The sequence below is a fragment of the Trachymyrmex cornetzi genome, unplaced genomic scaffold (genome assembly GCF_001594075.2).
Source record: "Trachymyrmex cornetzi isolate Tcor2-1 unplaced genomic scaffold, Tcor1.1 scaffold77, whole genome shotgun sequence".
Classification (NCBI taxonomy): domain Eukaryota; kingdom Metazoa; phylum Arthropoda; class Insecta; order Hymenoptera; family Formicidae; genus Trachymyrmex; species Trachymyrmex cornetzi.
The window spans coordinates 502,417-516,817 of record NW_017300102.1 but is presented as its reverse complement, the minus strand read 5'-3'; the positions used below and the strand labels follow the sequence as shown (position 1 = coordinate 516,817).

At 35.4% G+C, this 14,401-nt stretch overlaps 1 protein-coding gene across 1 annotated transcript in view; it reads right to left on the bottom strand.

Annotated features, from left to right (window-relative positions):
- Positions 1-14,401, bottom strand: part of LOC108768234 (EGF like, fibronectin type III and laminin G domains protein pikachurin) — a 236,938-nt gene that overhangs the window by 143,367 nt on the left and 79,170 nt on the right. Inside the window, exons 4-5 of the mRNA XM_018518597.1 lie at positions 6,309-6,544; positions 2,127-2,388 (exon numbers count right to left, since the gene is read on the bottom strand). Coding sequence (XP_018374099.1) covers positions 2,127-2,388; positions 6,309-6,544 — 498 coding nt within the window. The remainder of the gene's footprint in view (positions 1-2,126; positions 2,389-6,308; positions 6,545-14,401) is intronic.

The window sequence follows — 14,401 nt, the reverse complement described above, 5'->3', positions numbered from 1 at the left end:
ATCATACAAGCATTAAGATCCAGCTAGACCGTGTAAGGCTTTGATTTCTATAGTTTGTGTTATCACATGTACGGTCCTATAATATATTATATTATTTATCTTTATCAAAAGATACTCTAGTTATTTGGCTTTAAACTACAATAATTAACATTTATATATTATGAATAATTTTAAATTTTAATAAAAACAATAATTTTAAATAAAAAACAAAACTTTTTTCGGAATTATTCACCGCTAAGCGGGACAATGGTCAATCGGTTTTGTTTAAAATTATAGTTTGCATTAATAATATTTAAATGTTAATGGTTGTAGTTTAAAGTAAATGTATATTTTGAATAAAGATTTCTATAATTAATAAATAATCATGGACTTTATTCAACTTTTTCCTTCATTCACAATTCCTTTATTCTTACCTATATCAAAATCCTCGAAAATATATAATAACTCATCTTAAATAGCGTGTGTGCTCTATGGTCACGAGTTATATTACGGAAGTAAGCATATATCGGACCATCTGGATACGAGAAATAAGAGGTTACCACTACTCTAATATACTGCAATAATTCTGTTTGCGTTTACCCTGTGTTTGCAATTTCCCCACTTTCTTCTATATCTAGAATTGATTAGAGGATTATCATTACAAAGCCTTGTTTTAAAGATTAATAACAAATCAACTATACCGAATATAACAGAAGGAAAGGAAATAATATGAACAATTCTTATACCTTATCAAAGTTTGGTTGTATCATCAATATACTTTAGATTGATATATCATGATTGGATTTGACATCTTGTTTTGTGATTCAACTCTGATAGACAAAGGATGAATTTTTAACTTTCTGTATTCTACTCTATAATAGATATTTAATTGCTAAGAAGGACTCTAAAGAAAATCAAAACGTTCAATCATTGATGACATCATATTTAATCCAAGGAGGAAAATATTTTTTGTATTACTATTATATATTTGCGTTTTGTTAATTGCACTGTACTCTCATTTGCCTTATTTTGTTAAATTTATTGTCTTGTATCTTATGTTCGCAAAAACTCGACGGAACAGATTTATATATCTGAAACTGTCGATTTGTATGTTATCTCTTTTATAAATCATTCTGTTATCTCGCTATGAATTATTCTAGCAGCTATATTTACTTTCTTAATTTATTTTTCATTTTTATATGCTACGTCAATTAAATTGATAATAGCAGAGTTTGTATCATATTTTAACAATAATGAACCAGTTGTTAATATTTATATGGACTTAAATTGACAGGAATATTCATGTAATCCTCCTCATCATCTCCCATGTCGTGATTCAAGATGGCTGATGGCATGATGGTGAACTTCTCGTATATATGCCATCGGCAATTTACATTTCTGTGACGACAGGTCTCCAAAGATCCTCAAGAGCATTTAACGTTATTCGCCGGACAGCAGCGCGCGCGCACAGCACAGCGGGCATCTCAAAGGGTTAAAAGTTTGAGATTACCAAGAGCGCCCCATACCGAGTTTCCTGGGAGTTTCCGTAAAGCAACCAGGTGCAAACAGATCTGATCGCCTCGAATGCACAGAACTCTCGGGACCTCGAGGCGAAAACAGTACTCTTTCGACTTAGATACCGTAAGTTTTGCGCGGAACGTAACAAACCGGGGGCGACCAATGATGAGCAAGTTTTCAATTCTTCGACCCTCGTAGGTTACAAGACCTTTCGATCTTAAGTTTATTTTCGCGAAGAGAATCACTCATCTACATCTCGCGTCGATTTTATTTGTTTATCGATCTTAACTTTGCGTTTCTAAATGTGTTTCTTTCTATCTAAAAAACATTGATTGGAAGAACAATGGATATATACAAGAATCATATAGCGCGATGCGCGACATTTGATAGCATTTCTTTCTGCTCCTTTGTGGTAATATATCACATTGAGGGAATGAGTTTCAAAGCAAAAATTTATGACAAAATCAATGTCGATACGTTTCTCATCTTTCTTTTTTATACAAAGCATTGCAAAGACAAAATTGTTGTTTAACCGAGAAGAAAACTTTTATATATATCATAATATTCTTGATCATTTATGGAACAGATAAAAAAGCAAATAGAGAGATAAAGAAAAAAAAATTACTTACCCAGCTGACAGCGATCTCCACCTCTTCCGAGAGGACATTGGCATCTCTGTCTGAATGTTCCTTGCTTTCGTCTGAGGTTTACGGTATTGCCCTCGAGATCCACGGCTCCGTCGTCGGCGTCTTCGATCACTACATCGACTTCATCTCCGCGAGATTGTTCGATATAACAATTTCCAGCCGGTCCGCAGTCCAAGGAACATGCTGGCTCAGTACTCATGATGCTCTCCATCGTGGATGGCAGTTTTTGCTCCAGATTTGGGCCCTGAATATCCACGGAAACAAGAAATGTCATCACCCGTTTCATATTGGATTACTCCGTATTGGTTTGCACATATAAAAATTGGAGTTTAATATTGAGAAGAAACTATAAGTCGAAGAAAGAAAACCAATTTTCTATATGTCTATTTACGTTATGTGCGTTTAGAATTAAACAAAGTAATTGTGAATTTTTAACTATTTATTTCTAACTACTCTTTTAATAGGATGTCATTGTGGAATCAGATTTCTTAATTAAATCATTCGAAAATACTCATAGAACCACATTTAACACAGTATCAAGCACCACATTTATCATAATTAATCTACCTGCATTAATACAAGCGTAATTTTCCCGCAGGGATGACTGATCCGCACAGTCATTTGGGCTTAGCAAACCCGTGAATCCAAGCTCAATACACTGCGGACACTCATATAGTACATCTACGCATTACGTATACGACACACACACACGCGCGCGCGCGCGCACGCACACGCACACGCACACGCACACGCATACACACACACACAGCATACGCACATTTATGAATGTTAATGCAAGGAATAATTAAAAGAAAGTAGAAGCAAAAATATTTTAAAGCAATTAGCAAAGAATAATTGAAGATTAGACGGATGTGTGTTAAAAAAATGTCATTAAATTAGGATACTACACAAACTTAAAAAAAAAACTTAATTTGTAAAACATAAATGTCATATGAAGTTATATTTTAAATAAGAAAATTTTAAACAAGATTGACATGCTTGAACAATAAGAAAGTTAAAGAAAGTTTTGTGAAAACGTGTTTTTCGCATAGTTCCGAGCATAACAACGTGAAGAAAGTACATGACTTTAGTAAGCAACCAAAGAGAAGAGAATATTATTTATGGGTTGACCCGCTTTCTGACATCCGCCTCATCACTTATTGATCCCTCTGCTCGCTGTTGTCGATTCGAGGCCAAGAAATTTTCAGAAATAATGGGGTAGCCTGCTGCATGTTAAGAAAGCTACAGCGGAAGTACCTGTTGCACGTTTCATGTTTTTTATTTGAGGAGACTTTTGAATAAAGATTGTCCTAAAAGCTGCGAACCTCATGCTTAATGCCGAGACTTATCAAATACTAAATAAATTTATTTATCTATTTGTGAAAAAGAAAATCACCCGAGAAAGAATCGAATTCACATTACATTGGTTTGATCAAACAACGTGTTAATTTGATATCATCAAAATGTCTGTGTCAATTCCATTTTATTAAATTTTAATAATGTTCCACGTAATCAATCACAGTGTTAATATTAATTTACAATTTCGGTTAATTTCTATCAGTTGATATACATTTTAGTAAAATTATAATATTATCTCTTACACTGATATTTATCTGTATTTCATCTTTAATTTAATTTTGCTCGTTATAACAAAAGAACTTTTCAATATTTATTAAAACAACTCAAAACAATTGGTACAAAGTCTTATGTCATATCATTTGATATCAACAATCATTCGAATCGAATCCTTAATCTTGTCATACAGAACTTTACGTCCTTTGAATGTATCGGGAATTAATTCTAGCTCAAAGGAAGATTCCTCAGTTATGAACATTTGTGCTCGATTTCGTAATCGCTATTTCTATACCTGGCACATAGACATTCATTTATGTCCCTTTACGGAATGTTCTATTCTGGAGTGCTTAACCCAAAGACAATGTTAGATCGATTCTCTCCAGTTTAGTGCGAACAATGATGGCACGTGGATCCATCGATCAATTATACTTAGTGTGAATTCTGCGATATTGACTATTCCTTTACATAACATCGAGTATTTGCTCAAAATCAATAGAACATAAGTTTGAATTCGTATTCATGTGTCAATTAGTCAAATTTTAAGATATATACATATATACATATGCGTGCGTGCGTGCGTGCGTGTGTGTGTGTGTGTGTGTGTGCGTGTGCGTGTGTGTGCGCGCGCGTGAGTATCGCATGTATACATATTTATATATTATATATATGTATATATATATATATGTATATATGAATATGTACATCTATACAGGGTGTTAGTTAAGTATGTTTCCAAACTCAACAGTGATTCTTTAGTTTATTTCAAGTAAAAAAGTCCATATGTGTCCTAAACGGCTTAGTTTCCGAAATAAAAAAATTTTAACGTGTAGTAATAATCTGTTTATTTGAAAGAAATACAACTTGAACTAGTCAAAAACTAGTCAAAAACAGAAAAACAAAAACAGGCTTCAGTTCTTCTGATGAAATAAAACAATTAGATGAATTGTTGAAAATGTCCACCTTGAGCCATGATACATCCATCGAGCCTTCTTTTCAAAGATTGACGTACACGCACAAAGATACCAGGTGTGTTACGTATTGCCTCGCATGAAGCAACTATTCGATTCCTCAAATCATTCTCATTCTCAATTAGGGTGGTATAAATCAATGATTTCAGATGCCCCTAAAGGAAATAATCCAAAGGATTTAAGTCTGGTGATCTAGGAGGCCAAGGTTGAGTTCCTGCTCGACCTATCCTGTATTTCGGAAACTAAGTCGTTTAGGACACATGTTTATATAGACTTTTTTACTTGAAATAAACCAAAGAATCGCTCTGTTGAGTTTGGGAACATACTTAACTAACACCCTGTATATACTATTATATATACATATATCTCAATATATATGCCATCTCAAGCAATTGCATTTTTTATTTTATTTCTCACTTTGCTTTAAGAAAGATTGATAAATGATAATCGAGAAGAAAATTGTATTATGGTATCTCATTTATAATTTATACGTACAATAACCTGGTTAATAATCAAAAATTAAATTTAAAACTTAACGATTACATTTGTCAAAATGTTGTTCAGTTGATTCTAGACTCAAAGTTATAAAACATTTCTTACTTAAGATACTATTTATAAAAATTTGACGACACTGCAAATTGCTCGAAAAAAAAATAGAGGTGGTAATATGGTCTTCCACAAAAATATATTTTAAAAATTGCTTTTATTTAAAAACAGTATTTGTTATAAAATTAACGAAAAAGTAAAATATTGCAGAATATACATGCAAATGTACGCATAATTTTATCTGCATATAGATAGCTCAGTATTTGCTAAACATCTATAGTATATATAACATAAACTATATATATTAATAGTAGAGCTATAAATTTATGGAATAATTATTTTAATATAAAAATCTTGAAAAAAAGTTCATCAGCAATTAGCACGCTTAGACAGTCACGTTAACAAAATGCCATAGTATTGTTTAACTTTACATAACTAGAAATAAAATATTAACAAGTAACACACTCAAATATATCGTATTCGTGTGATAATACTCTCAAGTTTAAAAAGAATGAGGAAGTATAATGTGTAATTAAATACTAAAATGTACTTTAAACATGTTTTGAAATGCTTGAAAATAAAATTACGTTATAATAAATGCTTACTATTGTATATTAACGTTATCGTGTAACGAGTTACTGAGTAAATTCTATAAGTTATAATTATTAGAATTCACAACCTAAGAGAAGACATTATAACGGAAATATTAAGAGAGCGTATATATATTATATCACTACCATAATACTTCTCCTTTATAATATAATGAGTAATTACCAACACGTGACAATTAAAAAATATATTGTATTGTACAGAAAAGTAAAAAACAGGACTATTAAAATTTAATGTTATTATCGCGTTAACATTAATTTATCGCAGATGTATTATAGTTTGCGTAATAAAATAGTAACCGCCCTGACATCGTCTTGTATATTTATTGTAGATCGAAAACCTTAGATTTTTCACACAAAATAACACACCTCTGAAATCCTACATAACAAATGATCGCAGAACAACATGCAAACACTTACGGAACAATACGACAAGCTAACCCAGAAAATATGGCGAATAATGTTACCTGAGACGTGGCGTGCAGCTCGATCCGATCCGCATTCGCCTCGTTTATCTTCGTCGTGTTCACGGTGGAATTCTCGGCTGGGGCATCCAAATGTATCGTGAAGGTTGCACCGCGTATATAAAGAATATCTTCGACCGCATCCTCATCATCCGCGTTGTCCGCGTTCGCCTCGTCGCTCTCAGCCTCGTCAACGAGATCACCGAGTTCGCTCGTCGATGGCGATGTCGAGTTGAGTTCTGTAACGAAATAGCCGTTCATTCTGTTAGAAAAACTGTCGGGAACAAGTTTGGAATATTGAATAAGCCGCGATATAACACCGAGTTGTCTGTTAGAATCGTTTTTATAGAAAATTGGCATCGACAAATTATCGAATTTCAAGAATTTTATTGTTGCCTCTTTTTCGCTGTTCCAATTAATTCTTGTTGTAGGTGCCTGTTATCACGGGGAATTATATTCACTGACAGTTTTATGCCGCATGGTAGTTACAATGATTGTAACATAATATTATTTTTATTAATATTATAATTTTTGCCTAAATATTGAAAAATTTGTATACAAACAAATGTGTGTTGTACGTTATCAATTTATCAAAAAACTAAACTTTGTTTATTTAATAATTAGTTATTATTAAAACATTTAACACTAGAATCGCGGCTATGTCATTTTTGACCCACCTGATAGTTTTTCTTTTCCAATTAATTTGAATTTGCACATGGAACTTTAGATTTTTGTAACTTTTCATATATATAATCATAGTTAATTACAAGTAATTTTACTTTCATAGCGACAACCGTCCTCTTAGAAAGCCAGATTTACTTTGAACCGTGATTGAATCAATTTAGTCCCGGGCGTCGTTCTAATAGTGTTAAAATTCTAAAATAAAATTCAAAATTTAATATGCATAAAAAAATTAAAATATATCAAATAAGAAAAAAGATTTTACGAATAATTATTCAACAAAAGACAGTTATGAATTTTTACGCCTTAATCCTTAATTCAATCTCGACTTCAATCTTCAAATCACTTTATCTACCTATCAAAACCAGACGCTAACTAATTATTCATTACAGCGTACCGTGAAAGTGCAGTTTTTCCATCCCATTTGATAACAAATTGCTCTATTAATTCAAAAAGGAAATAGAATATTAACGAAGCTTGGCGCGTTCGTCATATTGCATCTATAATTTAAAATATAATTTAACATGGCAATAGTTAAATGAGCCATTAATTGAAAATGGTATAATTTCGTTGAATTCAGATTCGTCTGCACACGACTTTTGCGTTTACTTATGCAAACAAACGATACGTTGCAGTCGGTACAAGTTCTACGTATTCACAATATCGAAAATTGAATTCATTGAAGTTATAAGGGAAAAGGCAATATGGGTTCTGTCTATATGTAATATGCAGTGCAGATTAATCTATTTAGCGACATCAAAATTTCATAAAATATTATAAAATGGGATTTCTCTTAATATCATAGTTTTCTCTTTTATCAATTTCGATCTTTATGCTGAATTAGTGACACATTCGCTAAGATTCCACGAACTGTTGCACAGCACGACCAGTTCACTGCACATGCGACTGGCGCGACGGCAGCGGCGATGGCGCCGGCACCGAGGTGAAGGGTCGTTAAGAACTTATCCGTTGGTCACACATGAGTTCCACGTGTACGGTACACACGAGTAGTTATGTTGGTAGGGTAGTGGATAGCGCTCCTCGAGTTCCTTGAACGCTGACCGAAACTCGCTTACACCGTCTATATGCCATAGAGAAGAGAGAAAGAGAGAGAGAGAGAGGGTGAGATAGAGAGAGCAACGGCGAGGACCAAAGCCCAGCATTGGATCGCTCGAGGCAAGCTCGCGATACCGAACTTTAGGGTGCTTACGCTTGCAGGTCGCCCTGTCGGTGTAAGCCGCGCACTACTACGTGCGCCGCATCGGAAATTCGTGTATAGCGTTAATTTGGTTATTACCGGGCTTGCGGAATAATAACGCCAGCCAGAGAACGCGACCAGCGAGGGCGGTGGCGGCAGCATCGAAAGTCACCATCGAAACGAGAGATGTATAGTATGTGTAGGGATCGATGCCATCCAGATAACGCAGGTTTCAGACTTCGTATTGGATTTCGTTTTTGGGGAGAATTTATTTGCGCTAACCATGGCAAATTGTGTTGCGTTCCGTACACCATATTTTTGGAGCAAAAAACAATCGGTGATTCCGTAGAAACTTGAAACAGTTGGTCAGTAACTTTCTGAATTTGTAACGTAATATTCTTCATGAATAAAATCGACAAGTTTGCCGCCTATGCCACGACCTGGTTGAAAGATTGTGACACATCAACACGTATAATAAAACAGTATTTAAAAAATTTTTCGAACAATTGTTATTATGTGATGCATAAAAAAATTGGAATTACATGAAGCTGTTTTTGACATCATTTGAAAGATATAAGTATTACTTTAAATATTGTCACTTATTTTTATTTTATATTTATATTTTAAGTTCTCTTTTTTAATTCTTTTAAACACTTATTGATCCAAAAATAATATTGAAAATAATAATTAATTGTTACATACAATATACATATATTTGATATAATAATTTTTGATAGCTCAATTCAAATACAGATTATTATTTGTGTAAACACCACAATGGGGTTTGCAAATAACTGTAGCAAATATATTCAATAGTAGCTACTTCGAAAGCTAGTCTTTCGAGAGGACACTCAATTATTTCTTTTCAACAAGATTTCCTTGTGTGCCAAGGCTTCTGCCACAATACTTGCCAGTGGATCAAGTGGCGGGCGAGCTCCAGCATTTAATCCCCAGGCATTTAAAATTTAATGGGCCTGTCGTATACGAAGCTTCCACTATCAGGTGGATGCCTCTTCAACTTAGTCAAATTCAAAAGCCTTTGACGTCAGGTATTTTTATTCAAATGACGCCTGATAGACCTTGTGATTGACGCTAATCTCAATTTTATCGATTCATAAAATGTATAGCCATATCTTAAAACGTAGACGGAATGCAATATTTTCGACAAAATAAGAAATGTAATTTAGATAAGGATTATCTTAAATGCACATGATTTATATGAAATGTCTTTATATACCAGGTGTACAAGTATATGAAATGCGGATTTTTTTCCAAAAAAAACACGTTAAATTCGGAAGAATGATAAAAAGTGATTTATTCAAAGTATGCTCCATTGCTAGTTACACATTTTTTCCATCTTTCGGGTAATTTGTGGATATCACGCCAGTAAAAATCTTCCCCTTTTGCCGCGAACCATTCATCGAACCATTTTTTCACATCTTCGTACGAACCAAAGCGCTGCTCAGCAAGTGCGTGACCGATCGATGCAAACAAGTGGTAATCGGAAGGAGCCAAGTCTGGTGAGTAAGCCGCATGGGTTAGCACTTCCCAGCTGAGTACTTCCAACATGTCGCGAACCGGTTTTGCCGTATGTGATGGAGCATTGTCATAGGAAAAAAATGATCTTGTGTTGCCTTTTTCGATATTCTGGTCGTTTTTCGAGTAGCGAACGGTTCAAATCGATCAATTTTTGTTGGTAGTGTTTGGTATTAACCGTTTCAGCAGGCTTTAACAGCTCATAATAGACCACACCCTTCTGGTCCCACCAAACACAGAGCATCGTCTTCCTGCCAAAGCGATTCGGTCTTGCGGTCGATGTGGATGGTGCGCCTGGGTCTACCCATGATTTTTTGCGCTTAGAATTCTCAAAATATATCCACTTTTCATCCCCAGTAACGATACGATGCAAAATCGACTTTCTTTTGTATCGTTCGAGCAAAATTTCACACGTGTTTTTGCGCCTCTCCATCTGCCTCTCGTTCAACTCATGTGGTATCCATCTGCCAACCTTCTGAATCTTTCCCATCTCTCGTAGGCGATTGGAAACAGCTTGTTGACTAACGCTCAATTGCTCTGCGAGTTGTTTTTGTGTTTGTGAATCGTCTTCGTCTAACAATGTTTGCAATTCTACATCTTCGTACCTTTTTGGCGGTTTTCCGTGTTCCTTGTCTACAACATCGAAATCACCACTTTTGAAACACCGAAATCATCGTTCACACGTATCTTACGATGGAGCATGTTCACCATAAGCTTCTCGAAGTAATCGGTATGATTCAGCAGCAGTTTTCTTCAAATAAAAACAAAAAATTAATGCTGTCCGCGAACGATCTTTATTTAGCACAAATTTTGACATATTGAACACAGCAAAACAATAATATGCAAATACTTTTTCAATTTATCACTTATGCGCGTTTGACACTTGTTGATGGCACAACAAAATGACATATACATCAAATCTTTATACACTGCATTGGTGCACCATCTGTTGTCTCAAATCCGCACTTCATACTTGTACACCTTGTATATGTATATAAGTGTGTTTTATTTTAATCGCCCCAGGTAAATATCTCGAAAAATATGGAAGATACAAAAAAATATTTCAGATAAAAGTTGTATGATTTCGAGGGGAACATAAGATGGTATTACTGGTTTGACCTTGGGTAGTGTTGTCAAGATCAGACGAAGATCACGTTAAATTTTTTAAATGAAATCTTCCATTTTTTATTACATATTCTTGTAGCTTACCTCGAGAGCTTTTGAAAATACTATAATAAAATATTTTTTCATTAAATACTTTTCGAGTTATGAGGCTTGAAAGTCATAGTATGTGCCGGCAATAGCATTAGCCAAGGTGTACCGGCCAGTGAAGGCAAGACCCGAGGTGGATCCGGCCGATGAAGGCAAGACCCGAGATGGATCCGGCCGGTGAAGGCAAGACCCGAGATGGATCCGGCCGATGAAGGCAAGACCCGAGATGGATCCGGCCGGTGAATGCAAGACCCGAGGTGGATGAATGTGATTGGCATATAAAATTCCACATACAGTTGCAGGAGGCACATTTAATTCATGATTAATTTGACGTTAACTAAATAATGCAGATTCATTATTACCATTCCTAATATGGTTACGATAATAATAGCATGTCGTTATTTAATGGTTTCTTTTAAAACGTTTGCGTTTCATCAATCCCGTACGCGCTCTAGTAATTAAACGCAAAATTGCTTTATGATCGGGATGTCGTCTATCCGGATACCTATCTCGATACTGATAACAGTCGCTATACCAGGTATGTAAATATGAAACCTAAATTTACCAATAGATGGCCATAGCTGTCAATGTGGTTGCTATCAGACCACGTCATTGACGTCATTTCCTTGTTCTGACATCTGACAAAGATTTTCAACTCACAACAATACAAGTTTCATACAACAGTATAGTTTGTAATAGCGTTGAACATGTCGAATTTTGTGCCTGGAAATTACGATTTGCGGACAGCATTGATTTTCTGTTACCATTTGAAGAAAACTGCTGCAGAATCGCATCGAATGCTTGTCGAAGCTTACGGTGAGCATGCTCTTGGTAAATCACAGTGCTTTGAGTGGTTTAAAAAATTCAAAAGTGGCGATTTTGACGTGAGAAACGAAGAACGTGGAAAACCACCCAAAAGTTTGAATACAGCGAATTGCAAGCATTGTTGGATGAGGATGACGCTCAAACTCAACAACACCTCGTGGATCAATTGAATGTGACACGAGAAGCCGTCTCCATACGTTTGAAATCCATGGGAAAGATCCAGAAGATGGGAAAATGGGTTCCACATGAACTGAATGAAAGACAGCAGGAAAACCGAAAAACCACTTGCGAAATGCTGCTCGCCAGGTACAAAAGAAAGTAATTTCTCCATCGAATTGTGACTGGCGATGAAAAGTGGATATATTTTGAGAATCCTAAACGTAAAAGATCATGGGTAACTCTAGGCGAACCATCGACATCGACTGCAAGGCCAAATCGCTATGGACGGAAGACAATGCTCTGTGTTTGATGGGATCGGAAAGGTGTAATCTATTATGAGCTGCTGAAACCTGGCGAAACCGTTAATACTGAACGCTACCGACAACAAATGATCAATTTGAATCAAGCTTTGCGTGAAAAACGACCGGAATATCAAAAAAGGCAACACAAAGTGATTTTGCTTCATGATAATGCACCATCACACACAGCAAAACTGGTCAAGGAAACGATTGAGGCGTTTGGTTGGGAAATACTTTCGCATGCGGCTTACTCACCAGACTTGGCTCCGTCCGATTACTACTTATTTGCATCGATGGGACACGCACTTGCTCAGCAGCGCTTCACTTCTTACGAAGATGTACGAAAATGGCTAGATGACTGGTTTGGCTCAAAAGAGCAACAATTTTTTTGGCGTGGCATCGACAAATTGTCAGACAGGTGGGAAAAATGTATAGCTAGCGATGGGCAATACCTCGAATAAAACATTTTTTATCATTTTCATGCAATAAACGGGTATTTTCTATTAAAAAATTTCGGTTTCATATTTACATATCTGGCACATTTATTCTTATTAGAGAGATGTTTTTGGTATCTTAACCCTCGGACAGCGGACGTCGTGAAACTCGAACGCACGGCGGATGCAGGGTCAAATGTGACTCAAGAGCGATATTGTTTTAAAACGTTTGAAAAGCAGTCTTTTTATTATAATATACTCTGATGGAAAATTTTCGCTGAAATTATTCCACGTTTTGGAATACTTTTTAGCGAAATTTCGGCATTCCAGAAAAACTTCAATTTAATTTTGGCCATTTCCACTGAGTTGCTACGAAACATCGATCGACAAACATAAAACAGGAGAGGGGGGAGCGTACTTGACTCACGCGTCATAGGTGAAAAAAGTAAAGAACTCTAAAGGCCCGTCTACAATACACGGAGTAAGAAGTAAGAGTAAGAAATTGACCAATCACAGTCGAATGTGAGAAGAATAATCGACTGTGATTGGTCAATTTCTTACTCTTACTTCTTACTCCGTGTATTGTAGACGGGCCTTAACTCGCGGATCTTACGAGACCCTGCGTCCGCTGGCGGAAGGTTAACAAAGACACACGGCAATTACACATGGCGCGCTGTACAGACTTCTATTACACATTCTAAGACACTTTCTTTAGGCTCCCATACAGCTGATTGTTTTTTTACTTAAAATCGATTCGGGTTGGCTCTTATTGGGACAATTTGTTCGATAGAGTAAACTCATTTTGTTTCCTTCCGTTAATTGTGTCACTATTGACATGGCAGATTACCCGCCATCAGAAATAGTTGATATAATTGATATTTTTTATGCCGCTAATAATAATGCTAGAGAAGCAGCTCGTCAGTATTGAAATAGGTATCCGGATAGACGACATTCCGATCATAAAACAATTTTGCTGCAATTTTTTTGCAATTTCTAGTTTAACAACTAGAGCGCGTATGGGATTGATGAAACGCAAACGTTCTAAAAAACCATTAAATAACGACGATGCTATTATCGTAACCATACTAGGATGGTAATAATGTCTCATACAACTGTATGTAGAATTTTACATACCAATTACATTCATCCACCTCGGGTCTTGCCTTCACCGGCCAAATCCACCTCGGGTCTTGCCTTCACTGGCCGGTACACCTTAGGTAATGCTTGTGCCGGCACATATGACTTTCAAGCCTCATAACTCGAAAAGTACTTAATGAAAAAATATTTTATCATAGCGTTTTCGAAAGCTCTTGAGGTGAGCTACAAGAATATGTAATAAAAAATGGAGGGTTCCATTTTGAAAATTTAATGTGACCTTCGTCTGACCTTGACAACCCCACCCAAGGTCAAAACAATGATACCATCTTATCCTCTCTCAAAACCATACAATTTTTGTCCGAAACATTTTTTGTATCTTCCACATTTTTCGAGATATTTATTCGAGATATATATACTCGTATATATATATATACACAGTGTGTTTCATTTTATATTCATTTTTACATAAAATTCATTTTTATGTAAAAATGAAAATAAGAGAAACAATCGTCAATGACCTTGATCTTGAGAAATGATATCCAGGACATGATCTTTTGGAACCTTACAACTTTTATCTGAAACACTTTTCTGTAATACTTATATGTTCTATGATATTCAGGTGTCCCGGTACTTTTTCCCCACCCTGTATATATA